The sequence below is a fragment of the Dipodomys ordii genome, unplaced genomic scaffold (assembly GCF_000151885.1).
Source record: "Dipodomys ordii isolate 6190 unplaced genomic scaffold, Dord_2.0 Scaffold94, whole genome shotgun sequence".
NCBI lineage: Eukaryota > Metazoa > Chordata > Mammalia > Rodentia > Heteromyidae > Dipodomys > Dipodomys ordii.
This window is the reverse complement of record NW_012267310.1, coordinates 3,888,663-3,908,917: the sequence shown is the minus strand read 5'-3', so window position 1 is coordinate 3,908,917 and position 20,255 is coordinate 3,888,663. Positions and strand designations below refer to the sequence as shown.

Below are 20,255 nucleotides of genomic sequence, written 5' to 3'. Positions count from 1 at the left end.
AACCTAATGACTTGTACATCTCATTGTTGCAATGGGTCCACCTGTATCCCTAGTTAAACGATTTGATTTTTTCCCTTCCCCTCCACAAATTATACCAATATCAAATACAGTGAAAGCAGGGGTTATACCGTGGGGGAGGGACATACAAAGCAACATAGAAATCATCTTATAAATATGATAGAAACAATTACTAAGCTACATTCCTAAACCTAAAATCTCTTTTCATGTGCTAGCATCAACTCAGGACCTTGGGGCTGTCCCTGAACTTTATTTTTTGCTCAAGACTAGGGCTCTACTACTTTAGCCACAGCTTCACTTCCAACTTTTTGGTGGTTAATTGGAGATAAGAGCCTCACAGGCTGAGTGCCAGTGACTCCTACTTATAATACTAGTTACTCAGGAGGCTGAGATCTAAGGATTGCAGTTCAAAGCCAACCCCAGCAGGAATATCTGTGAGAGTCTTATCTCCAATTAACTACCAAAAAGTTAGAAATGGAGCTATGGTTCAAATGGTAGAGCATTAGTCTTGAGCAGCAAACCTCAGAGATAGCGCCCAGGCCCTGAGTTCAAGCCCCAGGATTGGCATAAAAAAAAAGATTTTTTCCTTCCCAGGCTACCTTCGAAACAGTCCTCAGATCTCAGCCTCTTGAGTAGCTAGGATTACAGGCGACCTTTTTAACCACTTGTAGTAATCCAGTGATGTTTAATGAACATTTTTATTAGTGACCAAGAAAAATGTATAAGAAAGGATTAGTAAAAATGCTCACACCAAACAATTAAATCAAAGAGTAGTTTATTAAAAAAGAATCAAAACAGAAACTCTAAGTACCAGTGTGTACATTGTACACATTTAAATGACTCACAAGAATGAAGTTTTTTCATATATATTATGATCACACCACCTTGTTTTGTTTTGTTTTTTTCTTATCAAAAGCTGTTCAAGGAGAATCCTGACTCCAAACTGCATCTATGACTGCCATTTTAAACAGACCGCATTTCAAACATGCAACAACGCCACTGGTAATAAAGCTTTGGAATGGGTGCTCATTCTATTATTTCACTACAAGTAGGATAGAAAGCAAGGTAAGTTGAGAATTTATTTTAAAATAGAATGGAGGTTGTCAAATTCTACACTAGCACTCCTCACTCCTCTGCTGCCATTTTTAGCAAGTACTCCTTGTCAATCTTGAAGAGTCTCCACCCTTCTTCACTGGACAGATCAGAAGCCCCTCTTCTCTTATAGAAGTTGATAGATGGTTCATTCCATTCTGCCACCAAGAAGTGCATACTGCTGCAGCGACACTTCATGGCAACCTATTGAGAGAAAGCATAGGCTCAAGTGATGTTTCATCTCCTTTCCAATACCTGATTTGGGTTCAAATCATCCCATGAGCCCATTACCATTACAGATTCAGAAACCAAAAAATCTAGGACATACCTGGCTTAGATTCTTCAAAATTTCTGATCCTATACCAAAGCCTAAAAGAAAATGGAGTATAATTTTTAAAAGTCCCTGTAAAGATTTATGGCCCTGATGTTGCTTTAGACTCCCCCTTCCCATTCCCAAACACACTGTACCTCTATAATCACTCATCACAAAGAAGTCTTCAAGATAGAGTAACTTGCCAATCCATGGGTCATAGGTAAAATAGTACATGGCAAAACCAACGATGCTGTGTCCTGTAATAAGAGTATGTCATGAGCTATAGAGCAGAAAACCAATCCATTAAAGCTGTAGCGGCAGAATCAGAAGCCTAGCCTACAGTTTAAAGAAATATACATGCATGTATAGAGAAGCAAGTAGCCACCAAGCAGGACTGCCACCTGACTTAGGCAAGTGCAGTCTAGGCCACTGTTGCTCTATCTCTCTGTTCTCAAACATGTATTTGCAAAAAGCATACATTACAGCTAGCCAAAGCCAGGCTAGATCCATAATCTGGCTATGCTGCAGTCTGCAGAAATCTCACTCAGGAAGTGAGAATGTTTTCATTACCAGAGAAAAACTGCTGTGATCTCAAGCTAAACACACACAGGATTCACATCCTAATGATATACTGCTATGCCAAGTTGGGAAAAAATGGTTTACACGGCAGTTCAGAATAGGAACGATTTCTAATTTACCAATTCTTGCTTCCTTAAAATTCAGAACATCAGGCCAAAAGTACAATGTTTCATTTCAGAACTTGCCTTCCAACTTAGAAAATTTCAATTTGTTTTCCCCAGTTTTCAAGCCAGAAGCAGTAGCCCTAACCCCAAACAGGTATTATGTAACGCCTCTGAAAACTACCTCATCCCTTAATTGGTTGCTCATTTCTTCTAGCTTGGGGAACAGATGGTAGAAAAATAAAAAAGCCCTTAAGACAGCACCCACCCAAACAACTTCCTCTTTTAGCTGGCTACTGATCAGTCAACAGGAGCCAGCAAAAAAAAAGAAAAAAAGAAAAGAAAAAAGAAAGAAAAAGAAAAGAAAAACAAAAAGAAATGGCATCCGACTCTCTCATAAGGGGTGCCTATCTATTTTCCAAATAGAGGCAAAAGTTTCAAATTCAACTTTCTAGCCATTTTCTAGTTCTTTGCAAACAGACAGGAAGCAAGTATTATAGTTTCTGATCTACTGTGTTGTAAGTGTGTGGTAACAGGGCCTTACCTCATTTATCATGATCATCTACTTTATGTGTAAAGGATCTTTTAGTTACCTCCCCGCCCATCCATGTACACGGAAGGGCCATGTACATGGCGAAGCTAGAGACTGTAACCTGAAGATTGGGACAAATTAAAGAAAAAAATGTGATTTAACGCAATTACAAAAAAAAAAAGGTTAGGTTAGGGTCAAACAAGAACCATTTTATGAAATTGAATTACAACAAACAACATTATACCTAACTCTTCCGGGTTTCCACAGCACTCTGAGATTTAAACAGCTCTTTTCACCCGCCCTATTATAAACTGCAGCACATCTTTCTTTCTCTCTCTCTCTCTCTTTTTCTCTCTCTCTCTCTCTCTTTCTTTTTTGGCCTCAGTAAATTTGAAGATTGGCTATTATTTCCGGCCAACTTCATAGTAAGTAACTTCGGCCCGTGTAGTTAGAAGGTCTACTCAGCAGACCCTAAGATTTTTACAACACTTGGGCTCTCTGGCTTCGGGGGGGTTACCTTCCGGAGTCCAGTGCTCCTTGGGCACTTCTGCAACCAGGCAGTGGTAGAATGGGTGCTCTCCGAAACCATCTTCTAAAAGATCTGCAAGAAAGGGGGGCAGCCGAGACGGTGTTGGTCTGTGAAGGTAATAGGTACCCCACACCCGTCGTGTCCCCTCACCCCGCCACGGTTAACGTTACCTTTTTCAGTTAATATGACTTGGTCTTCCATGTATTCATATTTAGCCAGTTCCTGGAGGCGGTGCACAAAGAAAGAGAAGTAGGGAAAAGAATCATGAGACTCTGACCTCAAAGGATTACAAGGCAAGAATGGGCCAGACAGAGTTGGGGTGGTGCCACATTCCGGTCCCACCAGGCTTCGGGTTGGGGGTGCGGGGTGGCGAACAGAACAGGGGGGGGGAATCTGCTGATCTCCCGCACCAGCTCAGACCCCCCCCCCCAGCCATGGTCTGAGCCACATCTCCACCCTCGCCCTGGGATGAGTCCCGGTGGTCCAACCTTGATCAGCCGCAGGATGTCACCGCAGTCAGCTGCGGTGGCTGGGCGAATCACGAATTTAGCCATTTTCGTCTTTTGCTTTTCTTCCCTTTGCGGACTAGGCCCCTGTACTTGAACAGCAGGAGGAGGTGGTTCCTCATTCGTCTCCCGGGAGCGTCCTCTTCTCAGTCAGGCTGGCACCATGACCCGGCGAACCTCGGTAAGTGACGAATGTCCTTCAGCAGAGTTGCAACCCGTAGCAGTGTGCTGAACCTTGGGCCGGGCGCTGCTTTTCAATGTGAAGAAGCCCCGCCCTGGGCCGTGAGACAAAGGCGTCGTGTCCAATGAAGGCGCGACTTGCAGCGCCCCGCCCTCCTTTCCGGGCACCTCCTTCTCTTCCGGGCTCCCGTGTGAAAGCCTTGCGGGTGGGGGTGGCGGCCAAGAGCGTGTAGTGTGCTCTGTAGCGGCGCCCTCTAGTGGCGCCTCGCGGAGCCTTCTCGGAAACCCGATCGGAGAGTCCCACATGTCCTTCAATAACCTTTGTGTAAGGAGAGGGGAATTCCCTTTGTGACTCCGACTAGCGAGTGACCTTACTGCTTTGTACTTTGGGAGGTGAGGAAAAAAAAAAGTTAAGAGACCTGGTCTTTGGTGATGGGAGGAGGATTCGGGCAGCCCTTCTCACAGTGCAGTCCAGTGGACTCCAAGGGTCCCAGTGCGCTTTGCCTTTTTTGCTATTGGAATTTTCCACAGGCAACTTGATGTGTGATGATGTCATCACTCTGATGACTAAAACAATGTGTGCTTGTATGTTCTTGTGTTTTCTAAAGTTTCCTAAGCTCTTTGGGCCCCTCAGTAATTTCTTTTCTTTATAGTTATAGCATTTAAAGTTAAATGCTTTGCTTTTTCCTTCTTAAATCTCTGATCTCTTTTGTGGAAACACTTTCCTTCTAGCTGAGGTACATTCTTATTTCCCTTTACTGAAGATCTGCTTATGTATAAAGCTCCCAGACTTGATTATCTGTGTCTCTAATTCATCTGAAAATTCGTGTTCTTTTTTGTGCAAATACTGAGGCTTGAACTTAGGACCTAGTCACTATCTCTCCATTTTTCCCCCCACTCAACACTAGAACTCTACCACTTGAGCCACTGCTGCACTTCTGTGTGGTGTGTGTGTATGTGTGTGTGTGTGTGTGTGTTTAATTGGAGTCTCAAGGACTTTTTCTGCCTGAGCTGTATTTGTATCTTGATCCTCAGATCTCAACCTCCCAAGTAGCTAGGATTATAGGCATGAACTTTATCTGAAAATTCTTGAAAAACTTAATTCACTGCTTATAGACTTTGAGGTTTGGGAATTTTCTTTCAGTGCACTGACATGTGACTATCTGCGGCTTCCATTGGCTGTTAAAAGTTGTAATGCTACCTTGTAATCATGATGCTTTTAGTTCCTTTAACTTTTTTTCGGGGGTGGGGGTTGTTTGTGGGGCTTAAACTTCAAGACCTGGGCACTGAGCTTTATTGCTCAAGGGTAACACTACCACGTTGAGCCACAGGACCACTTCCAGTTTTCTGGTGGTTAATTGGAGATAAGAGTCTCAGGGACTTTTCTGACCCACTGCCTTTGAACGGCAATCCTCAGATCTCAGCCTCCTGAGTAGCTAGGATTACAGGTATGAGCCACCAGTGCCTAGCTAACTTTTTATTTTGAAATGATTACATACATATTTACAGGATGTGCAGTGACATCATTGCTCTGATGACTCAAAGAATATGTGAGTGTATGTTATGTTTTCTAGACTTTTCAAAGAGAAGCTATTTGGATTTGATAAATGTGAAGGGTACTAAGATCAACATGTTTGGAAACAGTTGGATTAGACTATATCTATTTCTAGTTGTACCTGCTGGGACAAGTATTCAAGCCTCTGAGTAATGACTGTTGTTTTTTCTTTTCCTTTTCCTTCCCTTCCTTCTCCTTCCTTTCTCTTCCCTTGCCTCCTGTCTTTTTTAATTTATTTTTTAAATGCTGGTACTAGGTCTTGAACTCTGGGTGTCATACTCTCACTTGCCTTTTTCTCTCAAGGCTGGCACTCTACCACTTTGACCCACAGCTCCATTTCCAACTTTTTACTAGTTAATTATAGATGAGAGTCTCATGAACTTCTCTGTGCAGGCTGGCTTCGACCTTTGATCCTCAGATCTCAGCCTCCTGAGTGTCTAGGATTGCATGTGTGAGCCACCAGTGCCCAACTCTATCCCTCCTTTTTTCCTGTGTTATTAGGAATTGAACTCAGGGCCTCACACTTGAAAGGCAGGCGAGGATTCTACCACTTGAGCCACAAACGTGGCCTATTTGGATATTAGTTTGTTTTTCAGATAAGGTTTCATGTTAACTTTGTCCAGCCTAACTTGGGTCCAGGATCCTCCTACCTCTCTGCCTCTTGAGTTTTTGGGATTACATGCATTTGCTACTATGATCAGCTGACTTTTCTTTTATAACTCATTCCCCAGATAGACCCTGCTAAGGCTCCTTTTGTAATGGCCCTGCCTGGATTCCCTAGTGAGTCACAGGATGTTTTTCCATGGTGAGAGAAAATGCAAAAGGGGCCTGCAGCATCTTTAGTGTGCAGATGAGGGGTTGTACTGTTACCAAATGACCACTCCTAATATTCAACAAGTGACTAGGCTTTTTTAAGCAATATCCTGTATGCAGGAGGGCGGTCTCTTATTACTCCTCCCACTCTCCTGTATAATGTATAGTGACTCACTGTGGGAATTTATGCAAGGTCTTTTTCAAAGAACTTTAAAAATAGCATTGATTCCAGTCTACCTAAGTTGCTGCTAGTAGTGCCCTTTTTTGACACCTCACTAAATACTAGAGTCCTAAGGAAAGCTAAGCACCAGTGATAAGCTAAGCTAAGCACCTCCTTGAAGCAAAAGCAAGCAAAAAGTTTCCTATTTGGATTGCCTTTTGTGTATGCGTGTGTTTGTGTGCCAGTGCCAGTACTACAGCTTGAACTCAGCCTGGACACTGTCCCTTAACTTTTTCTGTTCAAAGCTGGCGTATTACCACTTGAACCACAGCTCCACTTAAGGCTTTTTGATAGTTAATTGGCGATAAGAGTCTTCTGCCTGGGCTAGCTTTGGGCCTCAATCCTCAGATCACAGCCTCCTGAGTAGCCAGGATTACAGACACGAGGCACCCGTGCCTGGCTTGATGGCCCCCTTTTTAAAAGAACAGCAATCTACCTTTCCATTTGGTCAACTTTTATTTGGTTAATGAATCAGCATGAAGTATTTATTGAGTCTTGCATTTGAGGCTTACCGAGTTTTGCAAGTAGCCCTGCAAGTGTGCAATTTACTTTTAGACACGTGTTTGTATTTTATTTTATTTTTATTGTGAAAATACTGTACAGAGGGATTACAATTGCATGGGCAAGATAATGAGTACATTTCTTATCAAGCATTGTAGCCTCCTCCTTTGTTTCCCCTTCCCATCCCTTCCCATCCTCCCTCCGTCCCCCCAATCCTCCCCGCTACTCCCCCCCCACCAAAGTTGTAAAGTTCGTTTTCGACATAACGACTTGTACATCTCATTGTTGCAATGGGTCCACCTGTATCCCTAGTTAAACGATTTGTTTTTGCCCTTCCCCTCCACAAATTATATCGACATCAAATACAGTGAAAGCAGGGGTTATACTGTGAGGGAGGGACATACAAAGCAACAAAGAAATCATCTTATAAATGTGTTAGAAACAATCGCATGAAAGAAAAAAAAACATTTGAATACATATCTTAGGGTTCATTTCCCTAACATCATCTTATCTGACCTTTTCTGCTTGACTCAGACATATACTAGATATTGCAAATAAGGGAAACCATGGGACCTATGTTTCTTTGGGGTGTTTGTATTTTATTAACATCAATGTTAGTCTTTGTGACAAAGAGATGTCCTGTAACTGAAGAGGACAGAAAAGAAGGGAGAGTAGGAGGGAGGAAAAATGACCAAACCAGGTTGACTTGGGTGTTTGCCGTTCATCGGCCTCATTACAATTATCTTGAAGCAGGTTATGTGTGCTCCATCGTTACAGTTGAGAAACCTGGGACCCACAGGGGTTGCAGAATTGCCAAGGCCAGGAAGTGATAGAACTCTGAATGTTTATGACTTAGGATGGTTTTATTGGCCCAAGGGCAATTGTTCTCCACCATGGATTTTCGTTTCAAGGTGCCAAAAAAGGCAAGGCCTAGAAGTTCTTTATGGTATCTTACTTGGTCCACGTGGCCAGAAGTCAGTTATTTAAACACAGATTATTTTATCCCCTTGTATTAGTTATCTATAGCCACCTCACAGATTACCCCAAACTGAATGGCTTAAAATATCATGCATTTATTACAGCAGTCTTTGGGGATCAAAAGTCCAGTTATGTCAGAGTTGGGTCCTCTATTCAAGGTGGGCAATTCACATTGGGAACTGTCTGCTTCCAAGTTCACTTGCTGACCTTGACCGAATTGCTTTTTTCCCTTCTTTCTTGTGTGGGTACTGGAGCTTAGACTCAGTACCTACATAAGAAAGGTTTTTTGTTGTTGTTGTTTTTTGCTGGTCCTAGGGCTTAACCTCAGGCCTGGGTGCTATCTTTGAGCCTCTTTATGCACAAGGCTAGCGCTCTACCACTTGAGCCACAGTACCACATTCAGCTTTTTCTGAGTAGTTTATTGGAGATAAGAATCTCATGGGTTTTCCTGCTTCGGCTGGTTTCAAGACATCATCCTCTGATCTCAGCCTCCTGACTAGCAAGGATTACAGGTGTGAGCCACTGGCACCTGGCTTGGACTCAAGATCTTGTGCTCCCACTTGACTTTCTTGCTCCTGGCTGCCTCTCAAGCAGTTGAGCCATGGCTCCAATTTGGCTTTGTGCTAGGTAATCAGAGATGTAGTCCAACTGATGTTTTTGCCTGAGATGGCTTCAAACCTTGATCCTCCAGGTCTCAGCCTCCTGGATAGATAGAATTAGAGGCATAAGCCATCAGTACCTCCCTCCCCCTTTTAAATTAAGGTTAAGTATTTATTGGGTGTTTTATCTTAGACAGGTCGTGGAATTCTGTGCCAGGACCCAATGTATAATACTGAAAGGATGTGATTTTTTTTCTTACCTTAGCATCTCACTTTATTTGTAGCATATTTCTATTATTAGTTATACATAGGGAACTCATTTTGACATGTACATATATATGTATAAAGTACCTTAATCAAGCTTAACTTCTCCATCACTCTCCCTCACCTCACTTTCATAAACCAATCTCAACAAACTTCACTGTTTCATTTGCAAAAAACTACACATAATATTTTGACCAGATTCATCCTCCTTTACCCCTTCCATTTACCTCCCTGCCTTTCCCTACTGACTCCCCCAACCAGGATCATTTTGTGCTCCTGTCCTCCAGATTTTAAGTGCATGTTAATTGTTCACAAGATGTTCAACATTAAATGTGCTCTCACACGCTAGACAGAAAGGATAAATATATTTGTAAACACATACAAATGATCATATGTACACAGGTGGAACATGTTTGCAATTGTGGGACTTTCTGAAGGGATTGGGAGGGAAGAGAATGATAAAAGGTGAGAAATACTGAAGTACATTGCATCTGTGAATGAAGATGGCAAAGCAAAAGTCACTGAACTCTGCAGAATTGTGTGTGTGTGTGTGTGTGTGTGTGTGTGTGTGTGTGTAGTCCTGGGGCAGTATCCTTGAGCTTTGAGCCACAGCTGTACTTCCAGCTTTTTGGTGATTAATTGGAAATAAGAGTCTCACAGACTTTCCTGCCTGGGCTGGTCTTGAACTGTGACCCTCAGGTCTCAACCTCCTCCTGAGTAGATAGAATTATAGGCATGAGCCACTGCTGTCTGGCTGGCTTCTGGCCTTTTGGTGGTTAATTGGAGATAATAGTCTCATGGAATTGGCCATAGCACCACTTCTGGTTTTCCTAGTGATTTATTGGCGATAAGAGTCTCACGGAGTTTCTTGCCTGGGCTGGTTTTGAACCGTGATCCACAGATCTCAGTCTGCTGAGTAGCTAGGATTACAGGCATGAGCCACTGGTGCCTGGCTAGCCACATCTTTCTGTTGCTGTTTGAACTTTTAATACCTCCTGTGAGTTGAATTGTGTTTTTGTTTTTATTTTTGAGAGTGACTTATTTCACTTAGTATAATGTCCTCAAAGTTCATCCATATTGTAATAGAGGGAAAGATCCCTTTCCTTTTAAGGTTGAAATTCCATAGTGTATGTATGCTATGACTTCTTTATCTGTTCATCTTTTGATGGACATTTAGGTTGTTTCAGTCTCTTGGCTAATGTGCATAATGCTGCTCATGGGTGTGAAAACATCTCTTCAAGATCCTGGATCTTGTTTTCAGTTCTTTTTGATATTTTCCAAGAGGTGGGATTGGTTATCAGCTTTTCGTTCAGTTTTTAAGTGTGTGTGTGTGTGTGTGTGTGTGTGTGTGTGTGTGTGTGTGAATTCTGCGTGCTGGTTTCCACAATGGCTCTACCATCTCACTTCCATCACCAACTTGCCATTTTATTTTACTTTTTGATAGTGACTATACACATTGATGGTGCACAAACATTTTCTTCTATTTTCACTAATTGCTTCCTTTGATAAGCAGAACGTTTTAAGTTTGATATAGCCTTGCTTTTTTGTTAGCCTTTTTTCCGCCATGATAGATAATGTATCATAATCATGAGGTTGCTGCCTGTCATATACTATTGGTTATTAGGAAGTCACAGGTTCCACTCACATCCAGGAGGGCGGATAAAAAGTCATGAGCATTGGAAGGCAGGATCATAGAGGCCACTTTAGAATCCATCTACCAATTTCTTTTCTTTTATTGTGGTACTAGAGTTTGAACTCAGGGCCTCATACTTGTTTGACAGGCACTCTATCATTTGAGCTACTCTTCAGCCTGTTTTGTATGTGCGTATGGGGGGGGGGTGTGTGCGCATGCGTGCGCATACACGTTTGCATGCATACGTATCAGTACTAGAGCTTGAACTAGGGGCCTTGTGCTCTCACTTGGTTTTTGTGATCAAGAATGGTGGTCTACTGCTTGAGCCATATTTCTGGCTTTTTGCTGGTTAATTGGAGACAAGAATCTTATGGACTTTTCTCCTGGGCTGGCTCTGCCCTCAGATCTCAGCTTCCTGAGTAGCTAGGGTTACAGGTATGAGCCATTAGTGCCTGATTCTAGTTTTGCTTTTGAGACAGGGTCCTCCTCTTTTATTTTGGTCAGTTGTGGGGCTTGAACGCTGGGCCTGGGCACTGTCCCTGAGCTGTTCATCTCAAGGCGAGTGCTCTACCACTTGAGCCACAGAGTCACTTCCAGTTTTCTGGTGGTTAACTGGAGATAAGAGCCTCACAGACTTTCCTGCCTCCTGGGTAGCCTCCTGGGTAGTTAGGATTATAGGTGTGAGCCACCAGCGGCCGGCTTAGAGTCTTCTTATTATGTAGCCCAGGCTGGCCTCCGTCTCCTGAGTGTTGGAATTATAGGTGTGTGCCACCATACTTAACATCTGCCACCTTTTAAAAAGGCAGTTAAAAACATATTCCTTATCCAGCATTTAACAAATACTTATCAAGGATTATATTTGGAGAATACTGAATAAATATGTCATATGCTGGTGTTTGAATAAGATTTGTCACCTAGAACAGGGGTTCTAATCATACATCAATGCTATCAAGACACTGGATTAATAGAGTGTAGAGTACCTGTTGTCTAAGAACATAAAGTTTGGTATTATAAGCCCTAAAGGTTCTAGTTATGGTTTGTTGGGATCCAGTCTCCCAGAGAAAAAGGACAGGTACAATCAGAACTGACGCTAGATACACAGTGTTTAACCTATTCGCTGTGACCTACTTTTCATGCAGTGTATTGCAGGAAGACTTGTCACCCATCCGTCAGTTCAGGGATCAAGGCTCTAACTCCCATAAATACTTAGGAGAGCTGAAAAGTGCAACCAACCACCTCAGGCTTCCTGAACTTTGAATCTGGGAATGGATGTTACTCAATAGGAAGATCATAGAAAATAATTACCCATTAGTGCTCCAAGTATAAGACACCCCCACTTTTCCCTATGGCCTCTGGGTACATGCAAATAGATGGTAAAGTTCAGAATTCAGCTTGCAAATCTTTGTGCCATGTGCAAAGTAGTAATTATGGGTTAACAGAGAATCCAAGAAAACAGAGAATACTTCAAAGATAGAAATGCAAGAGAGTAAATGCCATCCAAAGCAGTCCTGTTTGGCCTAAAGAACCAGGAATGATCCTATTTTCTACCGTGATGTGAGTGAACTTTGGCATGGTGCTGAAGACCTCAGGCTATTGCCTGAGAACTCAGCCTCTTGGTAGAATGATGGAGGGAGAAGAGTGCAGGAAGATGAAAGGGAGACCCAAGACCCTGATATCGAGAGCATTGCAGTATGTCATAAGGTTACTTTCAAAGATGAATCATTGGTGGATGCAATGGCAGAGGGTGAAAGCAGATTGCAACTAGCATTTCCTCTCTCTCTCTCTCTCTCTCTCTCTCTTATAATCTGTCTGCTTTCTGATGATATTGGGGCTTGAACTAAGGGATTTGTTCTCTGGCCTAGCTTTTTCATTCAAGGCTGACACTCTACCACTTGAAGTGTGTGTGTGTGTGTGTGTGTGTGTGTGTGTGTGTGTGTATGTGCGCGCGCGCACACATGCACCAGTACTAGTGCTTGAACTCAGGACCTTGTGCTCTCCTACGGCTTTTTCCCTCAAGACTGGTGCTCTATTACTTGAATCATACCTCTATATCTGGCTTTTTACTGGTTAATTGTAAAAAAGAGTTTTATGGATTTGTTGTCCAGGCTGGCTTTGAATCTTGATCCTCAGATCTCAGCCTCCTCCTAAGTAGCTAAGACTATAGACTTGAGCCACTGGCACCTGGCTTATTTTATCTTATTTAGTTATTTATTTAGTTATTTTTGTGGAGCTGGCGACCAAACCCAGCAGTGTGCCTGCTAGACATGGGCTCCACCACTAAGCCATCCACCCTGTGGTCCTAGCAAGTTGAATTATTAGAACCTATCATGAAAGGTGTGTTTTTAACTTTCATGTATTGTTTCTTATTCTGTATGTCCAATTTTCTCATCTAGATTCTATTAAATTATAAGACATAAGAGAAAACTCTCAACATGGTTATTTTTAGCTGTCTCAGACCAGAAAAGAACTTTAATTTTTTTTTTTGGAGACAGGCAATATTGAGATGTCAACTCAAGATCTTGTGCTTGCTAGGCACTTGAGGTATGTTCTTTTTTAGCCCTTATAAAATTTGTTTTGAGATAGACTCTTATGCTTTTGCCTGGTTTGAACTATGATCCTCCTATCGCTACCTCCTGAATAACTGGGATTACAGGTATGTACCACCACACCTGGTAGAACTTTGATTCTTTAGAGTTGCTCCATTTAGCTGTATAAGGTGATATTGAAGAAACTGAAAATAACTACATTTATCAGAACATTTCAAACTCAAAGACATTTTCTCTAGGCTTCTAAAAGCAAAATTATGAATGGCCACTAATGGAAAATTGCTTTATTTATTCATTCATTGTTCTCTAGTATTTCACAGTTTTATGTAGACTCATCTTCATTTTATTTTTAAATTCAAGTATTTTCCTATAGTGATGTATTAGTTTAACACAACAACAGTTAAATTAACATCACCATGATATATAGTGCTTCAAAGATTAATGCCCAGTGCTGGTGGCTCATGCATGTAATCCTACCTACCGGGACGTTGCACTTGCTAGGCAAGCGCTTTGCCACTGAGCTACATCCCAGCCCGAGGCTAAAATTTGAGAATCATGGTTCAAAGCCAGCTCAGGTAGGAAAGTCATAAAACTTTCCAATTAACTACCAAAGTGCCAAAATGATGGCAGAGGGGCTGTGGCTAAAGTGGTAGTGTGTCAACTTTGATCATAAAAGCTCAGGGGCAGCACCCAGGACCTGAGTTCAAGCCCCGAGACTAGTGCACGTGCACACACCCACACAGACACAAACACAGACAGACACCGACACAGACATAGACACACAGACACACGCACACGCACACACACACAGTAATTTAAAAATCAAGGTTCTTTTTTTAAGCCAGGCACTGATGGCTCATGCCTGTAATCCTAGCCACTCTGGAGGCTGAGATCTGAGATTTGCATTTCACAAAGTCAACCTGGGAGACAAATCCATAAGATTCTTATATCCAATCAAGCAGCAAAAACCTGGAAGTGGAGCTTTAGCTCAAGTAGTAAGACAGTAGCCTTGAGCAAAAAAAGCCAAGGGAGAGTGGGGGGCCATGAGTTCAAGCCCCGGATATTGTGTTTTCTGTAAATAAATTTGGATTAAAAAAAAGCAAGTCACTAATTTGAGATTAATTCTCATGGAAAATTACCAGTGTATAATTATAGCACATAAGTGCTAAACAGAGAAAGATTATGAAAGTAAATGCATCTAATTGAATTTTGGTGATTTTATAATAAACCTAAGGAAATGCAGATTGTATTTTTTTTGGGGGGGGGTCTGGTCATGGGGCCTGAACTCTGGGCCTGGGCGCTGTCCCTCAGCTCTTCAGCTCAAGGCTAGCGCTCTATCACTTGAGCCACAGCGCCACTTCTGGCTTTTTTTTCTTTTTGCTTATGTGGTGCTGAGGAATCGAACCCAGGGCCTCATACATGCAAGGCAAGCACTCTACCACTGAGCCACCTTTCCAGCCCAGATTGTATTTTTTTTTTGTTGGTCATGGGGTTTGAACTCAGGGCCTGGGCGCTGTCCCTCAGCTCTTTAGCTCAAGGTGACTGCTCTACCAGTTGAGCCACAACCCCACTTCTAGTTTACTGGTGATTTATTGGAGATAAGAGTTTCACTTTTCCTGCCTGGGCTGGCTTTGAACTGTGATCCTCAGATCTCAGCCTCATGAGTAGCTAGGATTACAGGCGTGAGCCACCTGCACCCAGATGCAGATTGTATTTTTTTGATATTTTGTGCATTAGTGTATTGTTATAAACATGAAGACTTTTATGAAATTTTGTTTTACTTATTTCCCCAAGAAAGTCAATTTATTGTGCTGTTTCCATGTTTCTGCAGAGCTGCCTCCATTGGAAGGGACTTAGAGTCTCTTCCTACCAGGTTTTTGTTTGTTATTTTATCATTGTTGTTCATTTTTGGTGTACTGGAGTTTGAACTCAGAGCTTTACACTTGCTAGAGAGATGCTTTGTTATATGAGCCGTGCTTACAGCCCTTTTTTGCTCTGGTGATTTTTGAGAGAGGGTTTTACTTCTTTGCCTGGGCTGGCTGGAACCTCCATCTTCCATTTCCCTACCTCCCAATTAGCTGAGATTACAGGTGTGAGTCATCTGATGTGCTGAACTACTGTTTGCTTTTTTAAAAAAATGTTATTATAAAGGGGTTCCAGTTACATAAGTCAGGTAGAGTACATTTCTTTTGGGACAGGGTCACCCCTTCCCTCACTCTCTCCTAATTCAGCCTTTGCTTTTTAAACCCTGCAAATCTGCCTGCTCTCCTCAACTCACCTCATGAATATAAAAGTGATAGCTTTGAACAACATGTCCTCTCACTACCGTCCTATAGGAAGGAATGGTTCAAAACAAAACTCTTTCTAATGACATTTTTTGGTGGTGTTGTTTTGGTTGTACCGGGGATTAAACCCAGGACCTCATACATAATAGGGTTAATCTTGACTTTCAATTTCATTGGATTGAGAGATGCCTAGGAGATTAGTCAGTTGGAACTTCTGGGTGTGTCTGTGATGGTATTGCCAGAACTGATTAGATCATGAAGGCTCTGAGCTGTTGAATGGTTCATTCCATTGATGGATTCAAAATTTGAATAGACTATTATAGGATGGTGAAAATATGGAAAGTAAAGTATGGTTGGGTGAAAACAATAACCTGGCAGGGTATCCTTGGGAGCTATGTCTTACTCTGATCATTTCTTTCTTTCTTTCTTTTTTTTGGGGGGGGGTCCAGTCATGGGGCCTGAACTCTGGGCCTGGGCGCTGTCCCTCAGCTCTAGGTTAGCATTCTAACACTTGAGCCACAGCGCCACTTCCAGCTTTTTTCTTTTTGCTTATGTGGTGCTGAGGAATCAAACCCAGGGCCTCAGGCATGCAAGGCAAGCGCTCTACCACTGAGCCACCTTCCCAGCCCTACTCTGATCATTTCTAAGGCTTTTTCACAGCTCTGTTTCCTGGCTGCCATGAGTTACACATCTCTTCCCCCACACCTTCCCTGCCACGATGGACTGACAGCTCTGAAACTGTAAGCAAATAACATCTTTCCTCCTTTGAAGTTGTTCTCCAACTGAAAAGCATCGCTAGTACACATGCTAAGCTTGCGCTCTGCCACTTTGCTATACCTGTAGCCCAAAGCTTTCTTTTTGTTTTGTGTCAGTACTGGGCCTTGAACTCAGGGCCTCGTTCTCTCTCTCACTTGGCTTCTTTGCTCAAGGCTGGTGCTCTCCTACTTGAGCCATACCTCCACTTCTAAATTTTTGTTGGTTAGTTGGAAATAAGAATCTTTTACTTTGTCTGTCTGGCATGGCTTGGAACCTTAAACTCCAGATCTCAACCTCCTGAGGAGTTAGGATTACAGATATGAGCCACTGGCATCAGGCAGGTTTTGTTTGTTTTTGTCTTTGTTTTTAATCTGGGAAGTAAAATCTTCCCAGGAATGCTACCAAAGTCTTCTCAGAACTGCATATCCTTAGTAAAGTTTCTGGTTATTGTTAGGTTTCTTATGCCCTCCAAGCAGTCCTGCATCATATTTTGAATTAAGAAATCGATGCATACCTGGCACTAGTGGCTCATGCCTATAACCATAGCGACGCAGGAGGCTGAGACCTGAGAATCACAGTTCAAAGCCAGGGAGAGTGCCCCCATGAGATTCTTACCTCCACTTAACCACCAGAAAAATGAAAGTGGCGCTGTGGCTCGTAGTGGTAGAGTGCTAGCCCTGAGCAAAAAGAGCTCAAGGTCAGTGTTCAGGCCTTGACAAGTTTCATGACTGACAAAAAAGAAAGAAGAGAAAAAATTGATGCAACTCATTTCTTTCTTTTCTTTTCTTTTTTGGTCGGTCATGGGGCTTGAACTTGGCCTGGGCGCTGTCCCTCAGCTCTTCAGCCCAAGGCTAGCACTCTACTCACTTGAACTACAGGGCCACATCTGGTTTTTCTGTTTATGAGGAATTGAACCCAGGGCCTCACACATGCAAGGCAAGCACTCTACCACTGAGCCACCTTCGCAGCCCCTTCTTGTGGTTTTTATGCATATATGACAGAAAGCAGGAATTCTGCCCATTGTAGCTTATACCATGCATAGAGGTACAGATGTTGCTGGTCCTAAGGTATAGATGTTGCTGGTCCTAAGGAACAAAAAAGAAATTGATATTTTGATTTCATCTATCAGGCTCTTAGCTATGTGACTACTCCTAGGTATATAGATTCATCTTGAGTGAAGTAACAACTCAGGTTCTTGACTTGCTGATCTGAAGTCCTGCACCTGACCCACAGTAAACGCAATAAGGCATTTCAACTCTGCGTGCCCTCGTGGGAGACAAAGAGCCCCATGGCTTTCTCCAATTAATATAGGAATTGTGTGGCTGAGCCTGTCCAATTGGGAGCATTTACATTTATAATATGTGGTCAAAGAGCTATAAGAAGGAAATATGGAATTGTAAGTGTTTCAAACCTATCCCAGAAGGGAACCCTCCCCTTGAAACTCTGCTGTGTGGTTATGCATAGTAGACTAATTGGATTAATGATCATTCTTCAAAGTCAGGTGCTGGTGGCTCATGCCTGTGATCCTAGCTACTCAGGAGGCTGAGTTCTGAGGATGACAGCTTGAAGCCAGCCTGGGCAGAAAAGTCTGTGAGATTCTTACCTTCAAGAAGTTACAAAAAAAGCCAAAAGTGGAAGTGTGACTCAAGTGGTAGAGTCCTAGCCTTGAGCCAAAAAGCTCAGGGGCAGTGGCCAGGCCCTGAGTTCAAGTGCAAGGAGCAGCACCAAAAACTATTCTTCAGAGGATTCATGCTTTAAGATGTTGTGGAGAGCAGCACTGGTTCTCTGAGCAGCACCGCCATCTCCTCTCCACAGCCTGCCTCGCTCTCGAAGCCTGTCCACCCACCCTCCCACCTGCTCACTGTCCAGAAGCTCTTCCACCATGGCCACCTTAGCAAGTTCCCATTTGAACAAAGGCATCAAGAGGATGACGTGTCCCCGCCTCAGGGTGAAAACGTCCATGCTATGTATAACTACATTGATAGTGCTGGAGAAGGGCTGAGCTGCAAAACTTGAACCCTGAACTGTGAGCCAAGTATAGAAGAGTTACCTGAGTGGAACTTGGTTGTGGTACTTTTCAATCTGACAGCTCCAACAGTGACATGTGTCTTCTTCCTGTTGCCATGTTTCGAGACTCCTTTTACAAGGCCTTCAACAAAGCTGGTGTTCTGTATACTATTCAGGTATAACTAGAAGCTTGCACAGACCGACTTGAGACACACCTGTAAACAGATAATGGACATGGTGAGCAACCAGCACCCTTGGTTCAGGATGGAGCAGGAATACACTCTCATGGGCAGAGATGGACACCCCTTTTGTTGGCCTTCCAATGGCTTCCCTGGGCCTGATTGCTGTGGTATGGCCTATGGCAGGGATATTGTGGAGGTGCATTACTGGGCCTGCTTGTATGCTGGAATCAAGATTACAGGGACAAATGCTGAGGTCATACCTGCCCAGTGTGAATTCCAAATTGGACCCTGTGAAGGAATCTGCATGGGAGATCATCTCTGGCTGGTCCATTTCATCTTGCATGATCTATGTGAAGACTTTGGCATGATAGCAACCTTTGACCCCAAGCCCATTCCAGAGAACTGGGATGGTGCAGACTGCCATATCAACTTGAGCACCAAGGCCATGCCGGAGGAGAATGGTTTGAGGTTCATTGAGGAGGCTATTGACAGAGCAAGCGACACCAGTACCACATTCATGCTTATGATCCCAATGGGGGACTGGACAATGCCTGTCACCTAACTGGCTTCCATGAAACCTCCAACATCAATGATTTTCCTGCTGGTGTAGCCAACCACAATGCCAGCATCCGCATTCCCCGGACTGACTACTGGAAGAAGAGGGGTTACTTGGAAGATCATCGCCCTTCTGTCAATTGTGATCCTTATGCAGTGACAGAAGCCATCATCCATACATGTCTTCTCAACGACACTAGCGATGAGCCCTTTCAGTTCAAAAATTAAAAGGACCTACCTAGTGCTGCAGCCATCCAGCCCCTCCCCATCCTTCATCCTCCTCCTCTTCCTCTCAGTTTCCTCATCATCCCCCTGTAACTGAAGGATGGAAGATCAATGTCTTTTTGTTGTTGTTGGTCATGGGCCTTGAGCTCTGGGCATGAGCGCTGTCCCTCAGCTCTTCAGCTCAAGGCGAGCGCTCTACCACTTGAGCTACAGCACCACTTCCGGTTTTCTGGTGGTTTATTGGAGATAAGAGTCTCACAGACTTTCCTGCTTGGGCTGGCTTTGAACTGCGATCCTCAGGTCTCAGCCTCCTGAGTAGGTAGGATTACAGGCATGAGCCACCGGCGCCTGGTGTCTTTTTATTCCTCATGTTCAATCAATTATTGCTTTCTTTGGTCAGGAGAGAGGGGTCAAGTTCTTATTTCTTTACACCCATTCTCCCCCCATTTTTCTGTCACTGGAGCTTTTGAATGTGGTCGTGTGGTGGGGGGAGGGAGTAGACACCGCTCTCATCTCATCAGGTATGCAGAGGGGATGTGTTTGTGAAAGAGGATGGAGAGGGGAGGGGTTTTCTTCAGAGTACATGACAGGAGAGGCCTAACTTTGCTTAGGCTAGGATTTCCCTTTCTTAGTAGAAAGCTGTTTCTCAAGGTATAACCAACTTTGTATTACAAAGGGGAACTCAGCAAGGAGGGAGGGGCTGGGGATGAGGGAGAAAAATGTCTTCCTTTGTTGCTATGGTAAATCCTTTGCTAGGAGGCCACATGCCCTCCCGGGAACACAAAGCTTAGACTAGACACTGAAGGACATCTCTACCTTGAAATTGCATAGTTTTCCATTTATAACAAAGCAGAATAATATTTTTATATTAAATGCAAAAACAAAAAATGTAATATATGGGTGGGTGGACATGTATTTCTTTTTTCTTTTTTTTTGCCAGTCCTGGGGCTTGAACTCAGGGCCTGGGCACTGGCCCTGAGCTTCTTTTGCTCAAGGCTAGCACTCTACCACTTGAGCCACAGCACCACTTCCGGCTTTGCTGTGTGTGTGGTACTGAGGAATTGAACCCAGGGCTTCATGCTTGCTGGGCAAGCACTCTACCACTGAGCCACATTCCCAGCACATGCATTTTTTTTCTGAAGGAGAAAGATCATCCTGGTTACTGGGTGCCAAATTGGAGACAAATAGCTGGTTTTTAAAATGAGGATCTCCTTTGCAATGGGGTGAGGGATATAGTTCTGGAAAAGCTGGTTCTATGGGGCTCTCAGTCCTCCATTAGCAGCACC

The 20,255-nt window shown here is 43.3% G+C and overlaps 1 protein-coding gene and 1 pseudogene across 2 annotated transcripts; one reads left to right on the top strand and one right to left on the bottom strand.

Moving 5' to 3' along the window:
* Positions 1–776: 776 nt before the first annotated feature.
* Sat1 (spermidine/spermine N1-acetyltransferase 1) lies at positions 777–3,908 on the bottom strand. 2 transcript variants are annotated; one of them, XM_013026517.1, is made up of 6 exons: positions 3,653–3,908; positions 3,335–3,386; positions 3,153–3,236; positions 1,579–1,680; positions 1,439–1,479; positions 777–1,314 (listed from the first exon to the last, which is right to left on the bottom strand). In XM_013026517.1, exons 1-6 carry the CDS (start codon positions 3,716–3,718, stop codon positions 1,144–1,146), a joined length of 516 nt encoding a protein of 171 aa, XP_012881971.1. In that variant the 5' UTR covers positions 3,719–3,908; the 3' UTR covers positions 777–1,143. The 2 variants fall into 2 exon arrangements, with proteins under 2 accessions (XP_012881971.1, XP_012881972.1); XM_013026518.1 differs by lacking the exons at positions 3,153–3,236; positions 3,335–3,386; positions 3,653–3,908 and adding an exon at positions 2,648–3,145.
* Positions 3,909–17,825: 13,917 nt separating this feature from the next.
* LOC105993297 lies at positions 17,826–18,972 on the top strand (annotated as a pseudogene).
* The last annotated feature ends 1,283 nt before the right edge of the window (positions 18,973–20,255 follow it).

What these genes read in the sequence shown, in the direction of transcription:
- Sat1 (XM_013026517.1), bottom strand. Translation starts at nt 3,718, where the DNA reads ATGGCTAAATTCGTGATTCGCCCAGCCACCGCAGCTGACTGCGGTGAC. An exon ending in TGTGATGAGTGATTATAGAG is followed by an intron (nt 1,480 to 1,578) that starts GTACAGTGTGTT and finishes ATTTTCTTTTAG; the next exon opens with GCTTTGGTATAGGATCAGAA. An exon ending in TTTTGAAGAATCTAAGCCAG is followed by an intron (nt 1,315 to 1,438) that starts GTATGTCCTAGA and finishes TTCTCTCAATAG; the next exon opens with GTTGCCATGAAGTGTCGCTG.